This window comes from Hyperolius riggenbachi, chromosome 8 (assembly GCF_040937935.1).
Source record: "Hyperolius riggenbachi isolate aHypRig1 chromosome 8, aHypRig1.pri, whole genome shotgun sequence".
Lineage (NCBI taxonomy): Eukaryota > Metazoa > Chordata > Amphibia > Anura > Hyperoliidae > Hyperolius > Hyperolius riggenbachi.
This window is the reverse complement of record NC_090653.1, coordinates 129,958,233-129,981,196: the sequence shown is the minus strand read 5'-3', so window position 1 is coordinate 129,981,196 and position 22,964 is coordinate 129,958,233. Positions and strand designations below refer to the sequence as shown.

The 22,964-nt window shown below is 48.0% G+C and overlaps 1 protein-coding gene across 1 annotated transcript; it reads left to right on the top strand.

The window, feature by feature from the left end:
* Positions 1 to 5,784: 5,784 nt before the first annotated feature.
* On the top strand, positions 5,785 to 21,944 carry NKRF (NFKB repressing factor). Its single transcript, XM_068251092.1, has 3 exons — positions 5,785 to 6,110; positions 12,048 to 12,172; positions 19,156 to 21,944. Exons 1-3 carry the CDS (start codon positions 5,929 to 5,931, stop codon positions 21,231 to 21,233), a joined length of 2,385 nt encoding a protein of 794 aa, XP_068107193.1. The 5' UTR covers positions 5,785 to 5,928; the 3' UTR covers positions 21,234 to 21,944.
* The last annotated feature ends 1,020 nt before the right edge of the window (positions 21,945 to 22,964 follow it).

Below are 22,964 nucleotides of genomic sequence, written 5' to 3'. Positions count from 1 at the left end.
TGTCGATACCTCAGGACTCGCTTGGGCTCCAGTGGTAAAAACCATGCCTGATCGGATCCGTACTACTGTGCATGCACAAGCCATCTGCACCTGTGCAGTATCATGGACCTGATTGGGCTCGGCTTTTTCCGCCAGAGCCTGAGAGGGTCGATGGTACTGCGCAGTGTGGTCACTCTTTGTAGATTTTAGCGGTGGAGAAGGACAGGTTAAGCTTATTGAGGATGCAAAAGCTTCCCCCTTATGAGGTAAGCATCTATTTGGGGGGATTGCAAACCTTATAGTGAATGGGAATTGTGTTTAAAAAATAAAAAAAAAGACAGATACTTACCTAAAGAGCGCAGGCTCCCCTGTAGCAGTATTCAACTGATTTGGTCAAATACTGCTGTTTCGGGAGGCTACGGAAGTCTTTGGAAGCACAGGCCACTCCATACTGCACGAGTGCCCTTTCTCGCGCACTGGCATGTGTGCAGTATGGAGCCGCCTGGCTTCGGGAGGAAGTCCCCCGCGCTGGGGATTCAAGCGGAGGAGCTTCCTCCACAACAAGGGGACCGGGAGAGCTTTCCTCTCCTTAGGTAAGTACTGTATATTTTTCTAATCTGATTCCTATTAAAGGAAACCAGAGACAGTAAGGCCTGCTTCCACTACACACAGAATGGATGCAGTAAAAATGACTCTAATAAATGCCTATGGGAAAATCTGCGTCAGAAAAATTGCGTTTAGTGGAAACAGGCCCATAGGCATTCATTGGAGTCAATTTTTCGGCATCCATTCTGCATCCAAGCTGCGTGTAGTGGAAACAGGCCCTAATAAAGAAAGAATTGATACTTAACCGGGGCTTCCTACAGCCACATAAGCAGCACTGGGTCCCCGCCGTCCTCCCGAGTGCCTCCATTCGTCCGCAATCAGCCCTGGTAACTGGCTCAGTCGCTTCAGTCGGGGTTGAGTTGCAGAAGACCATGACTAACGTAACTGAGCCAGTTACAGGGGCTGATTGCTGATGAACAGAGGCACTCAGGAGGACGGCGGGGGACTCAGCACTGCTTATCGGGCTGGAGGAAGCCCAACGCTGGGACCAAGTCGCGCATGCATCTGCGTGCTCCCATTCTGCACCTGCACGACGACGAGGGACTCAAGGGAGCTGGAGGAAGCCCTTAGGTCAGTATGAAACTGACTTCCTTTATTTCATGTACACTTTAAATATTTGGATAAATTTGAAATGATTAGCATCTCTTTGACCATCTCTTCTTTCATCACTCCTCTTGGCAGAACTCCTGGTCCCTCTTCCGTAACATTTTCATTATCATTACACGCAGTAACTCCTTCACATAGGCAAACGCAGAGGGGGATTACAGCTGCCCAGAATCCCCCCTCAGACTAGGGCTGGTGCCAAGGCCGCACCGAGGCAAGAGAGGCTCCAGCCTCAGGGCGCAATGTATTAGGGGGTGCACAACTCACTCAGCTATTATTCCCCTATTGTGTTTGAAGCTGAGAGAAACAAGAAAAGGGGATACATGGCAGTGATTGCAAGCCAGATAACTAGAGATTAAGGTGTTGGTGGCCCTGGGGTGCCTCTTAGGGTGGCCATACATGGTACAATTTTTTTATCCAATCTTACCAATTCTCTGTAGTATAAGGGAACTGCCTAAATTATCCTTTCAGTATATTCACTTAATTATATACTACATAGAAATGGTAAGATTGTATGAAAAAATTGTACCATGTATGACCACCATTTGTCTAATAGCAATCAGTGTGTCACAGCTGGAGTGGGAGGGATGGAGGGGCGCACTTTGGTGTCTCAGCCTTGGGTGCTGGAGAACCTTGTCCCGGGTCTGGCCGGTGCAGTGTCTGGGGACAGCCTCAAGTTGAGTCGGCAGAATATCTGCAGGTATCCTGTAGCTCACTGCACTGCCCTTTCTTTCCCTGCTACAGTTAACTTTGCTTAGAGCAGCAGTGTGTGTACAGAGCATGGAGCAACAGCGTGTGTACAGAGCATAGGGGAGCAGTGTGTGTAAAGAGCATGGAGCAGCAGTGTGTGTACAGAGCATGGAGCAGCAGCGTGTGTACAGAGCATGGGGCAGCAGTGTGTGTACAGAGCATGGTCGCAGCAGAGTGTGTACCAGGGTTGCCAAGCGTCCGTCAAAAGACGGACTGTCCGTACAGAAGCTCTTAAAATAGAGCTGTCCGTACTGCCCGTATTTACTGGGCAGTCGTCCATCCAAAAGTGCATAAATTATTCCAATCTATTCTGCGCATGCGCCTTGCGCTATGGGCGCTCTTTTCCTCCCCTCCCTCAGTCTCCCCTCAGCTGCCCTCTCCTCCCCGGGTGTCCCCTCCAATCAGCGAACCTCTTTTTGGCGCCGGCGCCACTCGCTGCCCAGTAAGAGATGCAGGGAGCCGGCCCAGCTCACTGCTAGACGAGTGTCACGAGGAGGAGGACAGCGAGGAGAGTGTCACAAGGGCGGCAGCCAGGTCGGAGCTGAGGTCGCAGCACAGACAGCACTCAGGCACACAGACACAGCCGCCGAGCCACGCAGCAGAGCCGAGCAGGAGCAAATCAGCAGCAGCCGACCGAGCACATGCCATCCCAGCTAACAAGTAAGGAGAAGATAGTCCCAGGCTCGCTAAACTCCATGGCGGCAGCAGGCTCTGTAATAGCTGTCCCTCATCTCATGTTTCATTAGGGCTCGCCTCGCTCTGGTCTGATAGCTGGCTGATTGTGACCACTGGCCACCAGGTCACAAAGTTCATTCATGCATCATGCCTGTATTCAAACAGCAGGCGATGCAGAGGGAAGGGACATCCTCAGCTTTCTACTGCACTGTGAGGTGAGGAGAGCAACGTAGTTCTTTCATTCCTAAAAGTGTTTGTGTGACCTGAACAGGACAGAAGGGAAGTATGGAGAAATACACCCATATGTATTTAGAGAATTTAGCCTGTTTATTTCCTCCTCATTTGTGTCTATTTATTATTATTTAGTATTGATATAGCGTGACATCTTACGCAGCACTGTAAAGAGTACATAGTCATGCCACTTAACTGTCCTCAGAGGAGCTCACACTCTAATCCCAACTGTAGTTATGTGTCCTCCATCGTGTATGTCAATAGAATAGGCCAATTTTAGGGGAAGCCAATTTTTAGTTATCTGTATGTTTTTGGGATGTAGGAGAAAACCGGAGTGTCTGGAGGAAACCCACTGAGATAATACAAATAATAATACAGATAATACAAACTCTTTGCCATGGCTGGGAATGGAACCAGGGACCCAGTGCTGCAACCACTACGCCACTATGCTGTCCACAAGTTGTAATTTGATCTCTCCCTGTGTCACCTGACTGCCATGGCAGATGAGCTCATTTGAAACCACAGTATGTTAACAATATGTTTGCTTCCAATACAGCAGGAAGTAGATACACTCCAGATTTATTGCAGGATTTGTATCAGCTGTAACAAAGACGTTTTTTTTCTTTAAAGGTTATTATGCTGTTGCTTATCTTTTAGAGCATAGCGGAAGTTCTGAGTTAAGGTCTGCTTGAAAGGGAACCTAAAAAAAGCAAAAGTAACTTATCTGGGGCTTTTACTGGCCCCCTCCCTCTAGCCGCTCTGTGTCCGACTCAGTCCGCGCGGTCACAAACAGATCCTCTGGTCCCCTGCAGCACCCCACTTTTGGTTCCAGCGACTTAGCGGGTAAATGGGCCACTGGGACTGTGCAGCCAGACAGGGTCGCACAGGTGCAGTCAGTGACTATTAACTTGCTGAGTGCCAGAACCAAAAGTGAGGTGCTGCAGGGGACCAGAGGATCTGGCATGTTCTGCAGCACTTTACAGAGTACATAGTCGTGTCACTGACTGTCCTCAGAGGAGCACACAATCTAATCCAGCCATAGTCATAGTGTAATGTCCTACCATATTATTATTATGTATTTATAGTGCGCTGACATCTTCTGCAGCACATTGCAGAGTACATAGTCGTGTCACTGACTGTCCTCAGAGGAGCTCACAGTTTAATCCTACCATAGTCATAGTCTCATGTCCTACCATATTATTATTATGTATTTATATATCAGTGACATCTCCTGCAGCACTTTACAGAGTACATAATCATGTCACTGACTGTCCTCAGAGGAGCTCACAATATCCTACCACAGTGACGAAGGCGTGGATACGCCGAAACGCGTCGTGTAGTCACCACACACGGACACCGATAGAAAGGCGCCCATTGTCCACCACCAGCTGGGACATCCATCCACTGCAGGCCACAGAGGAGGAACAGGTTGCCACCCTTGGTTGTCAGATTGGGCTTCGCCCACTATATGCCTATTTATCATTGTTTTCCAGTAAGTGTGTTTTTAGAATTGCGTGCCTGAGGAATAAATACTTTAATGCACTACGGAGCGCTCTTTCTTTTTTGCATTTTTCCATGTCATTTCCTCAGCCAGGACTAAGGAGCTGCTAGTGGCCGCATCACATACCCAGTACGCCTGGTGAGATTAGCGCAAGATTGCACATCACTTTCATATTATTATTATGTATTTATAGTGCGCTGACATCTTCTGCAGCACATTGCAGAGTACATAGTCGTGTCACTGACTGTCCTCAGAGGAGCTCACAGTTTAATCCTACCATAGTCCAGGGACGGATCTAGACCAAGTTGCGCCTGGGGCAAGGTTAGGTTTTGACGCCTAAAGGTCAGGTTTTGGCGCCTAAACTGCCATTCCCCATCCAGTTTTAGCGCCTAAAGGTCAGGTTTTGGCGCCTAAACTGCCTTTCCCCATCCAGTTTTGGCGCCTAAAGGTCGGGTTTTGGCGCCTAAACTGCCATTCCCCATCCAGTTTTGGCACCTAAAGGTCAGGTTTTGGCGGCTAAAGATCAGGTTTTGGCACCTAAACTGCCATTCCCTATCCAAATTTTGGCGCCTTTTTAAGAATTCAGCAAACTGCGCCTGGGGCAAGATACCCACCTGCCCCCCCCCCCCCCCCCCCCAGATCCGTCCCTGCCATAGTCTCATGTCCTACCATATTATTATTATGTATTTATATATCAGTGACATCTCCTGCAGCACTTTACAGAGTACATAGTCATGTCACTGACTGTCCTCAGAGGAGCTCACATTCTCCTACCACAGTCATAGTCTAATGTCCTACCATATTATTATTATATATTTTTTCATAGTACTGACATCATGTTTCTTTTATCGGGAAACAAGCCTTCTCAGTTCAGGTGGGCTGTTTCACATGAGCTGCATGCAGTAATCAACTGCTCCAGCTACAGTATGTTTCTTTCCTCCCGAAATTCACAAGAAGTTCCCTAAAAAGCCCGCTACTGACTCCGCCCCCTGTCTGTCCAAAATTTGGGGTGTCCAGATTTTTTGACTATTTTGTCCAGGAAAAATGAGAAATTGGGTTGGCAACCCTGGCACTGGTGTGTACAGAGCATGGGGCAGCTCTAGAAAATCCTGGGTTTGCCCCATTACACTAGCTTCAGTTAGGTAGTAGAATACATGAGCAAAAGACGTTATCATTTTTCAGCTCACACTGAACCTTTATTCCTTCACTTATAGTTTTGTACTACATTAGGAAATAGGCAAGGAAATAATTAACATATTCGGCAGAACTTTTAGCAACATATTTTCCTAAGTAAATACACTCAGTTAAAAGGTGGACAGCAGAGAAAAGGTACACGGGAGGACAGTTTTCCTCGCAGGTCAGTTCTCCCAGCAATACCATGACCATCCTGTAGAGGCCGCTATGCAGCGCAGGAGCCGAAGGAGGTGCTCGGTAGTTCCGGTGTACGCCGGTCCCCTCTATGATCCATGCATAGCGGCGCACGTAGCGTAAGCGGAGCAGAGGCAACGTTACGCTAGTTTCCATAGCGTGGAAAGGCCGGTGAGGCTGTTCAGCATGTCCCGGTAATCCCTCCTATCTGTACAATGATGGCTCAGCCTGGCGCGGTGCGGCTGGAGGAGCTGCGGCAATACCATGAGAATGATCGGCAGTGGGCGGCCCGCAGGCAATTCCTGGCCCGACACAGGCACCTGTACCCCGGGCGGAAGATGGACCAGCTCATCGCCTTGTCTGTAGTGTGGAGCAACATCGTCTACATAGGAAATCGGTGAGAGCGAGTCATGGGCTAGCTGTGTCACGCGTGCGGTGTATCAGCTCTACCCTCCATTCACCTTGTATGTTAGCACTATGTCCACATGTATGTCTAGTGTCAGCTGTGCATGGCATGTAATGGGAACATCTCGTGTCACCTGTGCCCACAGTATCACCTACACGATTTATGTTAACTGTGCCCCTCATCTTGTAACATTTTTGCCACATGCATGTTTCGTGTCAGCTGTGCCCCCTGTGTCACATCTATGTCTCGTGTCAGCTGTGTTATACGCATGTTTTGTGTCATATGCATGTCTCGTGTCAGCTGTGCCCCCATGTCACATGCCTTTCTCGAGTCAGCTGTGCCCCCATGTCACATGCACGTCTCGTGTCAGCTGTGCCCCATGTCACATGCACGTCTCGTGTCAGCTGTGCCCCCATGTCACATGCACGTCTCGTGTCAGCTGTGCCCCATGTCACATGCACGTCTCGTGTCAGCTGTGCCCCACGTCACGTGCACGTCTCGTGTCAGCTGTGCCCCACGTCACGTGCACGTCTCGTGTCAGCTGTGCCCCACGTCACGTGCACGTCTCGTGTCAGCTGTGCCCCACGTCACGTGCACGTCTCGTGTCAGCTGTGCCCCACGTCACGTGCACGTCTCGTGTCAGCTGTGCCCCACGTCACGTGCACGTCTCGTGTCAGCTGTGCCCCCGTGTCACGTGCACGTCTCGTGTCAGCTAGCGCCCCGTGTCACGTGCACGTCTCGTGTCAGCTAGCGCCCCCGTGTCACGTGCACGTCTCGTGTCAGCTAGCGCCCCCGTGTCACGTGCACGTCTCGTGTCAGCTAGCGCCCCCGTGTCACGTGCACGTCTCGTGTCAGCTAGCGCCCCCGTGTCACGTGCACGTCTCGTGTCAGCTAGCGCCCCCGTGTCACGTGCACGTCTCGTGTCAGCTAGCGCCCCCGTGTCACGTGCACGTCTCGTGTCAGCTAGCGCCCCCGTGTCACGTGCACGTCTCGTGTCAGCTAGCGCCCCCGTGTCACGTGCACGTCTCGTGTCAGCTAGCGCCCCCGTGTCACGTGCACGTCTCGTGTCAGCTAGCGCCCCCGTGTCACGTGCACGTCTCGTGTCAGCTAGCGCCCCCGTCTCACAGGCACGTCTCGTGTCAGCTAGCGCCCCCGTCTCACAGGCACGTCTCGTGTCAGCTAGCGCCCCCGTCTCACAGGCACGTCTCGTGTCAGCTAGCGCCCCCGTCTCACAGGCACGTCTCGTGTCAGCTAGCGCCCCCGTCTCACAGGCACGTCTCGTGTCAGCTAGCGCCCCCGTCTCACAGGCACGTCTCGTGTCAGCTAGCGCCCCCGTCTCACAGGCACGTCTCGTGTCAGCTAGCGCCCCCGTCTCACAGGCACGTCTCGTGTCAGCTAGCGCCCCCGTCTCACAGGCACGTCTCGTGTCAGCTAGCGCCCCCGTCTCACAGGCACGTCTCGTGTCAGCTAGCGCCCCCGTCTCACAGGCACGTCTCGTGTCAGCTAGCGCCCCCGTCTCACAGGCACGTCTCGTGTCAGCTAGCGCCCCCGTGTCACAGGCACGTCTCGTGTCAGCTAGCGCCCCCGTGTCACAGGCACGTCTCGTGTCAGCTAGCGCCCCCGTGTCACAGGCACGTCTCGTGTCAGCTAGCGCCCCCGTGTCACAGGCACGTCTCGTGTCAGCTAGCGCCCCCGTGTCACAGGCACGTCTCGTGTCAGCTAGCTCCCCCGTGTCACATGCACGTCTCGTGTCAGCTAGCGCCCCCGTGTCACATGCACGTCTCGTGTCAGCTAGCGCCCCCGTGTCACATGCACGTCTCGTGTCAGCTAGCGCCCCCGTCTCACATGCACGTCTCGTGTCAGCTAGCGCCCCCGTCTCACATGCACGTCTCGTGTCATATGTTGCTCTCTTGGAAAAGACAAGTGGTTACAGTCTTGTATTCTAGACTGAGGCAAGGGGTGTTCAATGCAGAGGGGAGAACACATTTTAAAAACCATAAAATAAGGATACAAGGCGGCTTGCCTCTAAGAAGACCCAATCTAAGATGTGCAAAACTTAAGTGCCGCTTTATACCGGTCTCTCTTTTATGAAAGGCATTGTTACTGGCCTGAAGAAGTTAACACTTAGACTCACGAAAAGCCTTTGCCAGTAAGAAGTTTTGCAGAGCTTAGATCATGTCTTCTTTTAGGTAAGCCACCTTTTATTCTTATTAAATTGTTTTAAGATTTGTATTCACCACTGGGTGCTGCTTTTCCCCCTTTTACATAGGGAGAAAGTAATTTATAGAGCACTTTTCTTTGGGACAAATGTACATCTTATACATAAAGTTTTAATTCTCACCTTTAAAAAAAAGACTGAAAGCTTGTTTTGATTTGTAGTTGTTATTTCTTCTCTATGTAATCATCATCCAGATTTACACATTTTCCCCAGCTTTTCTTGACGCGCCAGATACAGTTATTGCAAAAGTCTGCAGATTGCACTTCAAGGAGGTCATTTTTTATTTTTGGGAACATAAAAAAGTGACTTGGTGCGAGATCAGGAAAATAAGGCAAATGCTGCGAGATCTCATAGCCATATGCCCCCCTGCTTTGCCAATTCTGCTAGACACATGCAAAAATTGGCATCAAATAATGCGTAAATTCGCAAATGTAAAAACGCATGTTAAATTTAATATGCACGTGGAAATGGGGCCTTAGTGCTTCTTTAAAGGACCTCTGTCATGAAAATCTTAACATTTAAAATATATGTAAACATATACAATTAAGAAGTACGTTTCTTCCAGAGTAAAACAAGCCATAAATTACTTTTCTCCTATGTTGCTGTCACTTACAGTAAGTAGTAGAAATCTGACAGAATCAACAGGTTTTGGACTAGCCCATCTCCACATGGGGTTCACAGGGATTTCTTTATTGTTAAAATGCACTTAGTGAATTGCAGTTACTAAGTCCAACTGCCAAAAAAGTGTACGGTGAGCAGGGCGGCTGGCCAGCATCTTTGTATAAATCTTTTTCGGAGAATTTCTTTATAAAGAATAAAAGCCATGCTGAGAATCTCCTATGGAGAAATGGACTAGCACAAAACCTGTTGGTAATGTCAGTTTTCTACTACTTTCTAAATGCCAGCAACATAGGAGAGAAGTAATTTATGGCTCATTTGACTCAGGAAGAAAAGTACTTCTTATTTGTATGTGTTTTTTAAATTTTAGAATTTTCGTGACAGTTCCTCTTTAACCTTTTAAATCTGATTAGGCCTGTGAAAGATTCAATACAGCCAAACTTTTCATTCAACAAAACATTCGTAAAGCGCTTTTCTCAATTATTGTCCACTAATGGGGATCAGGTGACATTGAAAGGCAGAGGCTGTGCAGACGTGTTACGCGCTTCCAAGCGAGTGACGTGTTCTGTTCTATGCAGGAGGGTAACTGGGCTAAACACACTCTTGGCTGTCACTCGGCCGTGTTGGAAGATTTGTTGTTGTGCAAAATCCATGTCTTTTCAGTGGAATGGCAATTAATCCGCAGTGTTCGAAATGCATGCAGCAGTGTGTTGTGCTTGCAGCAGATACGCTTCCATTACTTAAAATGGCACTTGATCTGGGCGGCAAGAGATACGCTGACGCAGCGCATAGGTTATAAACCTAGCCTGAGGCAGAATTCACACTTATGCAGATCGTGTATGATTTCCCTGAATATGAATTTGCATTAACATGAACTTGAGTGGTTTCCAAAATAAAATGATACTTGCCTAAGAGGGAAGCATTCAGAGGCTTCTCACATACTCCTCGAGACCACCGCCACTGCCAAGGACCCTCTGATAGCCCGTGGCAATGCTGCTTTGTGCTCTGAGCACGGCTGTCCTGAGACTGTGCGTGTAGAGCGGCTTTGGTTTATTGTGCAGGAGCAGCTGTACTTGCACACATGGTGGGGAGCGTGGCCACGAGAACGTATCTAACCAGCTCTTGTTAGATGTGTTAAGCAGGTCTGTGTGCATGCCAATGGTGGGGCTGAGGAGGATACGGGAAGCCTCTGGACTGTTCAGAGGCTTCCCTTTACCTAAGTAAGTGTCCAACTTTTTATTTTATTTTTTTTAATCGCCGTGGGCTCACTTTAAATCAGAGCCTATGTTAATCATTCTTTGAGCTCACTAAGTTTTAAAGGTTTCTGAGCCCCAAAATGGGGGCAGTGGGCATTTACTTTCCTTCAGGGGCTGCTCCCTAGCTCCCCGTCTATGCGGGCCTCCATCTTGGTTGTCCCTGTGCTGTAGTAAGGCTCGAATTAGCTGTGGTGATGTTGCCATTATGTGCAGCCCTATTGTTCTAGTAAAGGAATTAAATACTACTTTTGGAATTTCACAGCTTTTTTCAACTTCATAAGTTATGTTAGAATGTGAGAGGGAGGGAGTTTTGGGGAGAAGAGAAAATATGAGCCTGGAGATGGACTTCAATGGGCTCTAGTCAACTTTAGGGGACCCAGCAGGAGACCTCATAGGGACATTTAGCTAACATGATTGGGTGGAATGCACCCTTTCAAACTGCTAGGTTTCCAATAGGTTGTAGTAAACTACACCCACACTATTCCACAAATCACAAAGCTTTGTGCTGTGGAGGGTGCTGTGAGTCGACAACTGTTCTCTATGAGGATTCCTGCTGGGTCCCCAAAAGTAGACAAGCACCTTTCAATGTTTCATGGATTTCTTCTTGAAATGTTTGTTACAAAACATTTTGAATGCTTAACCACTTGAGGACCACAGTGGTAAACCCCCCTAAAGACCAGGTCAATTTTTGCTAAAATGGCCACTGCATCTTTAAGGTCAAGCTGTAGGGCCGCACAACACAGCACACAAGTGATTTCAACCCCCACCAACCCCAGATGGTTTTTTTTTTTTTACTTTTTTAGTTAATTTTTTAATTTCCCCCCTCCCTCATTCAGCCAATCATAGCGATTGGCTGTGATAGACTTCAACCTATCACTGCCGATCGCTCCTGTGTGCCACAGGGGGACAGCCGTGTCACATGGCTGTCCCCAGTACAGCGCTGCTGCAGATGGTAGCGCTGTACTATGTAAATAGACGACGGTTACGCTGTCTAACTGTCTGAAGGCGGGGCGGAGCTCTGTCTCTCAAGCAGGAGATGCGTGCGCAGCCTGCGTGCAATCTCCTGCAGTAGCCGGCCCCAGGACTTGACGCCAATTGGCATTAGACGGTCCTGGGGCTGCCACCGCGGTCACGCCCATTGGCATGACACGGTCGTTAGGTAGTTAATACCTCTTTCACGTGGGAGACTGAAGGAGGTGAATTGACCACCTGAAAGCTGCTCCCATGCATCGGCCAAACACCTGCTAGCAGTCAGTACGGGCAGTGGAGAGGTGGCCGCCACACGGTGTCACTGATGCAGTTTTTTTGCTGCTTGGTAACTGCGATACGCCTTAAATGCCATCACGTAAGGTTACAAACGCTGCAATTTGGCTGCATGAAATTGCTATTAAAAGGTGCTCATTGGCTGGCAGACGGGAGGGTGAACTGCCTGACAAGTGAGCTGTTCAGCCTTTTGTGTGGCAGTGACCTAAGAGCATCAGCTTAAAAAAGACATTTGGAGGCTGCCATATTTATTTCATACTTGCCGGCAGTCCTACTGAATTATAAAGCTGCAGTGGTGTCTGAATTATACACCCGAAACAAGCATGCAGCTAATCTCATCAGATTTTGTCAGCAACATTTGAGCTGCATGCTTGTTCAGGGTTTATGGCTACAAGTATTAGAAACCGTGGAGCATTGTTTAAAAGAAGCTAAATATGTCAGCCTCTGTAAGTCTCTTACCTCGGGCTTTCTTTAAGAAGCATGAGAGAAAAACTCTCCATGGAACGATTTGCCAAGCAGCACTAAACAGACAATTCATTTCTAAAGTGTTTTGTTTTGTTTTTCTGTCTTAAGGTATGGAGAAAAACTAACAGAGAAAGTTCATCAGATGGCTGAAGGTATTGATGTTGGTGAGATGCCATCCTTTGAGCTTGTGCCTGGTGCTAAAGCACAGAAACGACCCAGTTCATCAGATACTGGTAAGTCAGCTTTGTTAGTGCGGTCTGTGTCCCCTTCCTCCCCTGTGACTTCAACTACCTAACGACCGTGTCACGACAATGGGCTAACGACTGCGTCTCGACAATGGGCATGAATGCGGCGGAAGCCCCAGGACCGCCTAACGCCGATTGGCTTCAAGACCCGGAACTGCAGTTTACCAGGGAACACGCATATGCAATCGTTCCCTGCTCGTTCAGCCTGCTAGCTGCGATCGCAGGAATCCCCTTTGTTTACATTGGAACAGTGCTGCTATCTCCTGGAGCGCTGTACGGGGGACACTCGGCTGTCCCTCAGAGTAGCTCTTATTGCGTGGCCTCTCATAGGCTGATGCCTATAAATCGCCATCGTATGGCGATTTAGGACAGCAAAGTGGGCAGGGAGGGAGAGAAAAGCTTTGCATTTTTAATAAAAAACAAAAAAAACAAGTAAAGGATCGCAGCGAACAGAGTCCTCCAAAAGAATGTCCTAGTAAGGACAATAAAAGGAGGTAAAATTTATGTGTGCTTAGTTGTAGGGGCTATGCAGCACGCTGACAAAGCTGCACAGCCCTGTACAGGTAGTCCCCGGTTTACGAACACCCGACTTACGAACGACCCGCTGATACGAACGGCCACCAACCCGCCGCGATGACGTCACGCAACCGGGGACTACCTCTTCTGCTGCTGTTGTAGCAGAATAGGCGCAGCGGAAGGCAGATAGGGAACATCTCGCCTGTTCCACGGTGGTAGAAGATCCCAGCGTGCTGCACGGGCCGTCCTCTCTCTTCGTTCACTGTCCCCCCCGGCGGCTTCACATGCGTTGCATAATGACGCAATCGGGAAAAGGCCCTTAGTGACAGCGCCTCCTGATGCGTCATTATGCGATGCATGTGAAGCCGCCGTGGGGACAGTGAATTAAGAGAGAGGATGGGCCGCGCAGCTTCAGGGCAGCACGCTGGGATCTTCTACCACCGTGGAACAGGTGAGATGTCCCCTATCTGCCTTCCACTGCGCCTACTCTGCTTACAGAATGGGAGCAGATGTTGCTGTCCCGACTTAAGGACGGATTCAGGTTAAGAACGAACCGACAGTCCCTACATCGTTCATTAACAGAGGACTACCTGTATTGTGAAAAATTGCCTGGTCACTAGGGGGGTGTAAGCCTGTGTTCCTAAAGTGGTTAATTCAGTTTAACCACTTAAGGACCACTGTCTTAAACCCACCTAGTGACCAGGCTATTTTTTTTAGAATTAAGGCCACTGCAGCTTTAAGGGCTCGCTGCAGGGCCGCACAACTCAGCACAGAAGTCTCTCCTAGACCCCTCCCCCCCCTTTTCTGCCCACTAACGGAGCTTTCTGTTGGTGGGCTATGATTGCTACCCGGATGTTTATTTTTTATTTAAATATTTCTTTATTTTTTTTTAGATAACTTTGTCTGTTTTTTTTTTTTTTAAATTCCTCCCTCCCACCGCCAGCCAATCAGCGCGATCTGCTGTAATAGGCTTCAGCCTATGACAGCGGATTGCTTTCCTGCCTCGGGGACAGCCAGTACGACTGACCCCAGTACAGCGCTGCCGTAGATCGCAGCGCTGTACCATGTAAATAGACGGCGGCAGTCTCCGATGGGGGGGCTGTCATTCAAGCGAGAATGCACGCGATCCCCTGCAATCTCCGCCCCTAGGATTTCACGACAATTGGCGTGGAGGGGTCCAGGGGCTTTCGCTCCGCTCATGCCAATTGGCGTAGAGCAGACGTTAAGTAGTTAACAGATGCTGTTAGGTTTTCAATGGATCAGTTGCTGTCAGCTGTAATGGAACTCACAACTGATGTGCAGCCTAGGTGAAGAAATGTCCTGGACCTCTCACATCCAGAAAAACCCACCAACACTGCCTCCATACTGAATGCTAAATTCAACACACACAAGCAATAGAACACAGCACTACATGCATCCAGCTACATTTAAGTGGTCAGCAGGTGCTCGTCAGCCAATCAGGATGCACTGTCATACACCCTTTACCTGCCATACCACATCTAGCAGCCATTAGCATTCAGGTGGGAGGCTTCAGTTGGACGCCATCGCAAGATTGCGTCGCTAGCAGGACCGCCCCGTGCAGGCATCCCTCCCACAGGGGTCCCTCCCTAACCGCTCACCTGTCCGCCATGTCCTAGAGCTGAAAGAAAACATTTAAAAACACACGATTGGTTCACACGATGGCCAGGGGCCCCGGACCTCTCTCACTGGCCGGGGCCCCAAGGCCAACATGCGATACCTGGAGGGGAGTGCAGGTGGGCCTGGACCTCTCACACCCAGGCTCTGGACCTCTCACATCCAGAAAAACCCACCAAATAAATGTTTTCTTTCAGCTCTAGGACATGGCGGACAGGTGAGCGGTTAGGGAGGGACCCCTGTGGGAGGGATGCCTGCACGGGGCGGTCCTGCTAGCGACGCAATCTTGCGATGGCGTCCAACTGAAGCCTCCCACCCGAATGCTAATGGCTGCTAGATGTGGTATGGCAGGTAAAGGGTGTATGACAGTGCATCCTGACTGGCTGACGAGCACCTGCTGACCACTTAAATGTAGCTGGATGCATGTACTGCTGTGTTCTATTGCTTGTGTGTGTTGAATTTAGCATTCAGTATGGAGGCAGTGTTGGTGGGTTTTTCTGGATGTGAGAGGTCCATGCCCACCTGCACTCCCCTCCAGGTATCGCATGTTGGCCTTGGAGCCCCGGCTAGTGAGAGAGGTCCGGGGCCCCTGGCCATCGTGTGAACCAATCGTGTGTTTTTAAACTCCTTTAAAGGACAACTATCGATTAACTATCAATGTTTTTTAACCACTTGAGGATACAGTGCTAAACCCCCCTAAAGACCATGCCATTTTTTGCTTAATTGGCCACTGTAGCTTTAACCTCCTTAGCGGTAACCCCGTGTGTGACACTGGGTAAGCCGCCGGAGGGTGCCGCTCAGGCCCTGCTGGGCCGATTGACATAATTTGTTTTTCAAACACGCAGCTAGCACTTTGCTAGCTGCGTGTTTGGTCTGATCGCCGCCGCCGATGCGCCGCTACCCGCCGCGGATACAGCCCCCCCCCCCCCCCCCGCATACCCCTTGCGCAGCCTAGCCAATCGCCGCCAGGCTGTGCTATAGGGTGGATCGGGACTCCCTGTGACGTCATGACGTCAGTCCGTTCGTCGCCATGGCGACGGGGGAAGCCCTCAAGGAAATCCCGTTCAGAACGGGATTTCCTTATGGGCAAGCGGCGCCGGCGGAGATCGGAATATACGGGGGGATGCTGCAGGGAGGGGGGAAGCATGTAGCTAGTGCTAGGCCAGGGGGGGGGGGGGGGGGGGAGTTAAAGAGGAAGTCCAGTGAAAATAATGTAATTAAAAAAGTGCTTCATTTTTACAATAAATATGTATAAATGATTTAGTCAGTGTTTGCTCATTGTAAAATCTTTCTTCTCCCCGATTTACATTCTGACATTTATTACATGGTAGTAGGAGAACAGAGGCGCCAGCAGGATATAAGCGGATAAAAACTTTAAAATTTGCTGGGAGGAAGCGGTGGACTTACCTCCATAAAGCAGACACGAAAGACTGTCTGAATAGTAGCAATCACATTTATTATCTAGTACCCCAAAACCCTCCACTTGGCGCTAATTGGCGTTAGGCGGTCCTGGGGCTGCCCCCGCGGTCACGCCCATGGGCCCATGACGCAGTCTTGAGAGAAAACCTGTAACATCAAAAATTTCCCCTGGAGGGTACTCATCTCAGGAGGGGGAAGCCTCAGGGTCCCAATAAGGCTTCCTGCGCCGTCCTCCATCCCTCGGGGGTCTTGCTGCAGCCCACCAAACAGCGGCGATGTAAATATTTACCTTCTCGCCTCCTGCGCAGGAGCTGTGGCGGCTCTCGGCTCCAAAATAGGCGGAAATACCCGATTGCCGTCGGGTCTGCTCTACTGAGCAGGCGCAAGTCTCCGGCGCTTGCGTAGTAGAGCGGACCCGACTGAGATTGGGTATTTCCGTATACTTCGGAGCCGGAAGTCGCAACAGCGCCCCCCGCTGCAGCCTGGAAAGGTAAATATTGAACAAGCTGACGGATTTGTCGGGCCGCTGTTCAGAGGGCTGCAGCGAGACCCCCGTGGGGCAGAGGACGGCGTGGGAAGCCTCATTGGGACCCTGAGGCTTCCCCCTCCCAAGGTGAGTACCCCCCAGGGGAACTTTTTTGATGTTACAGTGTCTCTTAAAGTAGTTAAACTGGGCTGGGGATGGCTTGTGTAATTTTTCCTAAATACTGCTGTATCTGTCCCCCTGCTTCTCTATTCCTTTTACTGTTATGAAATGCGTTTCATGTAGTGGTATTGGACCAGGATGTCCTATCAGTGAATCATGAGGGGAGGGGATCCATCTTCCTACAGCTGTTAAAGTGAACCTGAACTCAGAACACCCTCTCTGCTCTAAAAGATAAGCAACAGCATAATAACATTTAACTACTTTAGGACCGCAGTGATTGAAATCTACACCCCGTTTTGGTGGTTACTTGGCTGGCAGGGCTTAGATTTCAGTCAGCCGCCACTGCGCGCATCTGCTGTTTTCGTCACTCCCGCCAATCTCGCCGCTGAATCCCCGCTGTCTCCCACCGCAGCACACTCGCGCTGCCTGTCTTTATGACGGCAGAGCCCTGTGAGCGGGTCAGGAGCCGATTTCATTAGCTCCTGGCCCTGTCTTTCAATGTAAGCAACTCCCATTGGCTTACATTGAAAGACAGGGTCAGGAGCCAATGAAAGCAGCTCCTGACTAGCTGACAGGAGCTCTGCCGTCATAGAGGCCCAGGTTCCCGACGTGCGGAGGTGACTGCGATTGCGGCGGGTATGTGCGATTCATCGTTATCCATCAGGCTTCCGCCATTTTTGTACTAGCGGTCTCTGATCCTTAAAGGACTTACGAGGCCAAATGCTAAAAAAAGTTAAATACCTGCATCCTATTTTAAGGCACGGAGGACGCCGTCGGCGCCCTCCGTGCCGTTCCGCCGCATCCCCGCCTCTCAATAGCCCCCCGGGCCGGCTCACGACTGCCTGCCTGCAGTAAGATGGCCGCATAAGCTGGCCGCGGCTGCGCAGTCCGCATAGCCGCGAGTGCAACTGCGCAGCTCTAGGGCCAACCCCTCGATCCACGCACCAGGCTGTTTCCTGTAGCGTGGTTCGGCGGGTTGGCCCTAGAGCTGCGCAGTCGCGCTCGCGGCTATGCGGACTGCGCAGCCACGGCCATCTTACTGTAGGCAGGAGAGCCCGACTCGGGCCGTGAGGTCGAGAGCCGGCCCGGGGGGCTATTGAGAGGCGGGGACGCGGCGGAATGGCACGGAGGGCGCCGACGGCGTCCTCCGTGCCTTAAAATAGGATGCCGGTATATTTTTTAGCATTTGGCCTCGTAAGTCCTTTAAGGGGGCAGAGACCGCTGGTACTTAAGTGGTTAAAAAACATTTCTTTGGTACAGCTGATACAAATCCTAAATCTACTTCCTGATTCATCGAAGCAGACATTTTTAACATCCTGTGCTTCCTAATAAGCTTATCTGTCATCTCTGCTGTGGCAGTCATGTGACACGGAAGAGATCAAATTACAACTTGTGATAAGACAGAAATTAGGGGGAATAGGACTAAACTCTCTAAATACATATAGGGTGCATTTCTCTGTTTTCCTTCTGTCCTGTGCAAGAGTTCAGGTTCACTTTAACCCTGTGTGCATTTTATAGCTTTAGCAGATGACAGGTCTAAACTGCAGCTGTAGTTTTCTCTCTGATTAGCTCATTCAGTGAGACAAAACTCAGGCTTTGAGGGTTGTCTGAGGAGAATAATGCACTTAGATGTATTTATCTCCAGAATAGCTAAACATTCTCTTTTGAGTGTGCAATCGGACACCAAAGTATTTTTATACTAGGTTTTTTTGCTGTAGTCTGTGAGAAAACTGACAATACAGCCAGTGCTGGTCTCTGCATCAAAGCACTGACTCCTCCTTGCCAATTAAAATGTTCCAATGCAGCTAAAATCCACACACAATAGATTACAGATTTTGCCTCTATTTAACATGAAAAGTGGGCAAATGCTTATGCTGGGGATACACGGTACGTTTCTGTACCGTGTATCGACCAGCTGATCCGGCCAGCTGATAATATTCAGCTGGCCCGATCAAACCGCTCGACTCCCACCCGCTCGATCCTCGCCGGCGTTTAATGGCAGGGAATCGAGCGCTGATTAGGAAGCGGCGACGAGCTGCAATTGATCCGCACGCGGCTGGGGTCGATCCCGCCGGATCGACCCGTGTATTCCCGGCATTACACAGCTACTTAGACTTAGGCCTCAATTCACTAAACTTATCTCCTGTCTTTAATAACTCTTCTAGAGTTATCACCATGGTGATAAGGCATGTCGTATTCAGGAAACATTTTACCTCAGGCAAACCTAAAGTTAACTCTTCAATCCTTAAAATAACTCCACAGAGTTAAAGACAGGCTGTTTATTAACTGCGTGTGAAATTAACTACAGAGGAGGTAAATTAACTACAGAGGAGATAAATTAACTACAGGAGAGGTAACTTAAGGAATGAAGAGATAAAATAACTCTCACTGTGTGGGGGTAAGTTATCTCTTGCCTTATTATCTCCAGCATGATCTTAGTGAATTGAGGCCATAGTTTGTACATTGTAAATTTAGAACATTTGGTTATTGATAGTTTTCCTTTAACTTAAAGACAGAATCCCTATTTTAAGGTTTAGCTGAGGTAAATTGCTTAGTGCATAACTGTATGCTTTATCACCATAGTGGTAACAGTAAAAATAACCCAGAATCGTTAGTAAAGACAGGAGATGAGCTTAGTGAATTGTGGCCAATGTCTTTGTATTGAGAACAGTTTTGTAATATTACTGAATATTATTTTGGGTGCCTGGAGGGATAAGTCTTCATCTTTTTTTTTTTTTTTTCTTTTCACTTGCAGGGGGGCAGCCTTTAAAGAAGACATTTGGTCCACGGCCACGTTTTGAACCTGTACATTTTGTAGTTAGCACAGTGGAAGAGGACAAAGTCTTTCAAAAGAAACCAGAAACAAACCACTTGGATCACCAGAGACATTCTGGTAGGCTACAAAATGCAGAAATCAAGCCCCAAACACCTAATGTGTGTGTCACAACAAGTGACCACTCAGATGCAGATGAGAATAATGAAATGGAGCTGACTTCTCGTCCCTATGTCTATGACCCTTACCTAACTGACAATCAAAGCAAGAATGACTTTGGCAGTTTCATGACTAAACTAGAACAGAACTACTCTGCTAAATTTGAATCTCACTCTTCAACTTTGAGCAAAGATTTTCGGTCTGATCTTTTTGGTTCCGGGAAGTGTGTAGGACAGCAAGGGAGAAAAGGTATTGGTTTCGTGAAGCCTCCAAAAAAGCCAGGCGGGCATCTACGTGACAGGCATAACAATGGAAGGTTACCCATAAATTGTACAATGCAACCTTTAGATAACTCAGCTTTTCTTAAGCATCTCTCTGCAATTGTGAAACAAAATATGGTAAATCCTAAATTGATGGCTTATAACAATCATATCAACTTCACTCATGTTTTAACACAAAGCATTCAGGCATGCAAAATAAATCCAGTATATATTTATGCCCCTATTAAAGATCTTCCTCCTGGCAGTGTTCCAAGACATACGAAACTCCCACCAAATGGATATGCTTGTGAAGTCAGATGTCAGGGTATTTACTTAGCAACTGGATTCTCGTGGAGTAAAATTGGTGCTCGTGATCGAGCTGCGGAGTTGGCCATTCAGGTCTTACAAAAGCCCAATGTGGATGTTGTCACTGTAACACGTAAGTTTTTACAAGGCTCTCGTGAAGATGTGGTGGCGTGGTTAGAGGACACACGCATACAAGACTTGCCTCCAGCTCTTAAGCAACAGGATTCTCCTCCTAATAATGTCCAGTCAAGCCAGCAGCCTTCCGAAAGTTCCAAAGTTATTTCTACAAAGCCATGGTCAGAGTTCATCCTTACCGAAAATGCTTTTGATGCAATAGGTATTCTGAACAACTCTGCCATTTTTAACAAAATGACTGTTGACTTTAAGTATGACTTGATGGCCAATAACTCATGGCGTTGTTCTGTGTATGTACAAGATCACTTTATAGCCGAAGGGTATGGAAATAAAAAGAACAGCAAGCATGCAGCAGCTGAAGCGGCATTAAAATTCTTGAGGGCTATGCAGCCCAATGCTCAGAGGCCCTTGAGTGCCATGAATGATTGCAGTGGTTCTGCACGTGAACTGAAAGACCTTGTGATTTATGAAAATGCTGCGAATCCTGTCTGTACATTAAATGATACTGCACAGTTTAACAAGGTCAATATAGAATATGTCTTTGAAAGAGCTGTAGGACTGAACTGGAAGTGTAAAGTGTTCATGGAACAGAAGTTTATAGCCGAAGCTGTTGGCCTTAAGAAAACCGTAAAACAAGAGGCTGCAGAGGCTGCTGTGAATGTTTTAAAGAAGACTCAGCCTGTGGTGGTTAATAACTTAAAGAAGGGTCCTGTTGAAGATGCCATTTCTCGAAACCAGATCAGAGGGGTTTCAAATAATGAGGCATACAAGCAGCAGATCAAAGAGGACAATATTGGAAACCAGCTCCTACGAAAGATGGGGTGGACTGGTGGAGGTCTGGGCAAAGAAGGAGAGGGAATTGCTGAACCCATTGCTGTAAAAGAGCAGTTCAATCGGGAGGGGCTTGGCTTAATGGCAGGTACCCAGAAGATCACCAAAAGAGACATTGAACAGATAATTCGGAACTATGCTGCCTCCACCAATCAAGATGATCTAACCTTTTCCAGAGAACTGACGAATGAGGAGCGAAAGCAGATCCATCAAATGGCTCAGAAATATGGGCTTAAGAGCAAGTCACATGGGCAGGGCGTTCAGCGATTCTTAGTCGTGAGCAGGAAACGAAATAGAGAAGATCTCATACATCAGCTTAAGCAAGAGGGCCAAGTTGGCTCTTATGCCCTTCTAATGCCCCAAGATTAACGTTATAGTTGTAAAATTCAAACGAAATGTACACCTGTACATAACCAAGCACAGCATTTTATGTTATTATAGGAGAACTGAATAAATGTGTTTTCCTTATTTTAGTTCAGTTTTCAAGTAGAAATAATTATTTCTATGAGGATTACAAGCAAGTAATCTTAACAAAAACAAAAAAAAAAACCCTCCGTTTAGCGAGTTTGATTGTAAGTGTTGAGTGAAGGTGATTCACTAGTGTTTGTGTTGGAATCCAGGTTTCGCAGCGCACCACACTTTAGTAGTTGACATGGTGATGGCGTGCAGTTCACGCCAGGCTTCACAAGACTCCGATGTGTCCTCCTCCTTCCAGCCTGGAAGGAGGAAGCATTGGAGCTAAGTGGACCCCAACCCCATGACTGTCCACTAGCTGAGGTGCTGAAGTGTGGCGTAATTCACTGATTCAAATACCAACACTATTGTTCACTATTCTACAGTCCTTCCCCATAGATGTAAATTATCTTCCACCTACCTTTTAGCTGGAGCAGGTTGTGTAGTCCATTGCTGAAAGTGTATGGGACCAGCAAATTTCCCTGTGGCAGGACTTCAGATGCAAGAATAGAGGTTAGTCATGTTCATACAGAATATTGTCAGCCACACTCCACTGGATCATAATGCCGTTTATGTATTATACTGTGATCCCTAATGCTGTGTATTAATAAATTGCGTTTTATGTTACACAGAGTATTATGCAATTTTTTTATGGCAACATAAGTGATTTTTGCATATTTTCTGTCAATTTTCCACAGGTTTTCAGTGTTTAACAAATGATTTAAAAGTTTTCCTTGTTTTTATAAAGTAAATGTTTACAATAGTTTCTATGGCAATGAAGAAACGTCACACAGTGAGAAACAAAAATATGAAAATAAAATCAGACTGTTTCAAGTATATTTTAAATAATACAGTAACACAGATGAAAATGGCCATCTCTATGCAAACAAGTAATTCCTGTAGCTTTCCATGAGAATTCTGTACCTGACCCAGCTGGAGTAGGTAGTGTACTAAATATGTTTTACCTGCTACGTTAGTACACTGAGTTGCTTATACTGTTTGTGAGACTAAAACCATACCATACTATGGAGTAGTGTCAGTAATGTTCTCTTCCATACAATCCGTAAAATGGTCCAACGGAGGACCTTGTGTGAACTGAAACTTTCCTCAGAAAATTGCTCCAGTGGTGTCCGATATGACACCAACCTCCCTATCCACTCTTAAAGGACACCTGAGGTTAAAATAAATGAATGAAATAAACGATTATATCTATCTACCTTCTCCTAAAAATGACTTTTTAAGATATCCCACAGTTTTATTTTGTTTAAATCTACTTTTTACGCTTTAACTGTTTTATTGTTTTTGCTCAATGGCACAATCACTGAAGTATGCAAGAGCTAAAATCTATGAACTATTGACCCTTTTTATCTCTTTCTTGCTCTCAGAAGCCATTTTCTGCTAGGAAAGTGTTTTATAGTTGGAATTTCTTATGTTAGGGTCACACATTAGTCACTCCTGTCTGAGTCAGGACTGAGGCAGCCACTTGCATACCTGAAATTTAACTTTTTCAGGCAGAGAAGAAAAAAAAAAGGAACACAGCGTAATTATTTGTGTGCTAGGCACTGTACACACCCATGTCTATCTCATAATGTCACCTTGGGTATCCTTTAACACTAACCTTGCCTTATCCTCTCTTAGCACCAACCG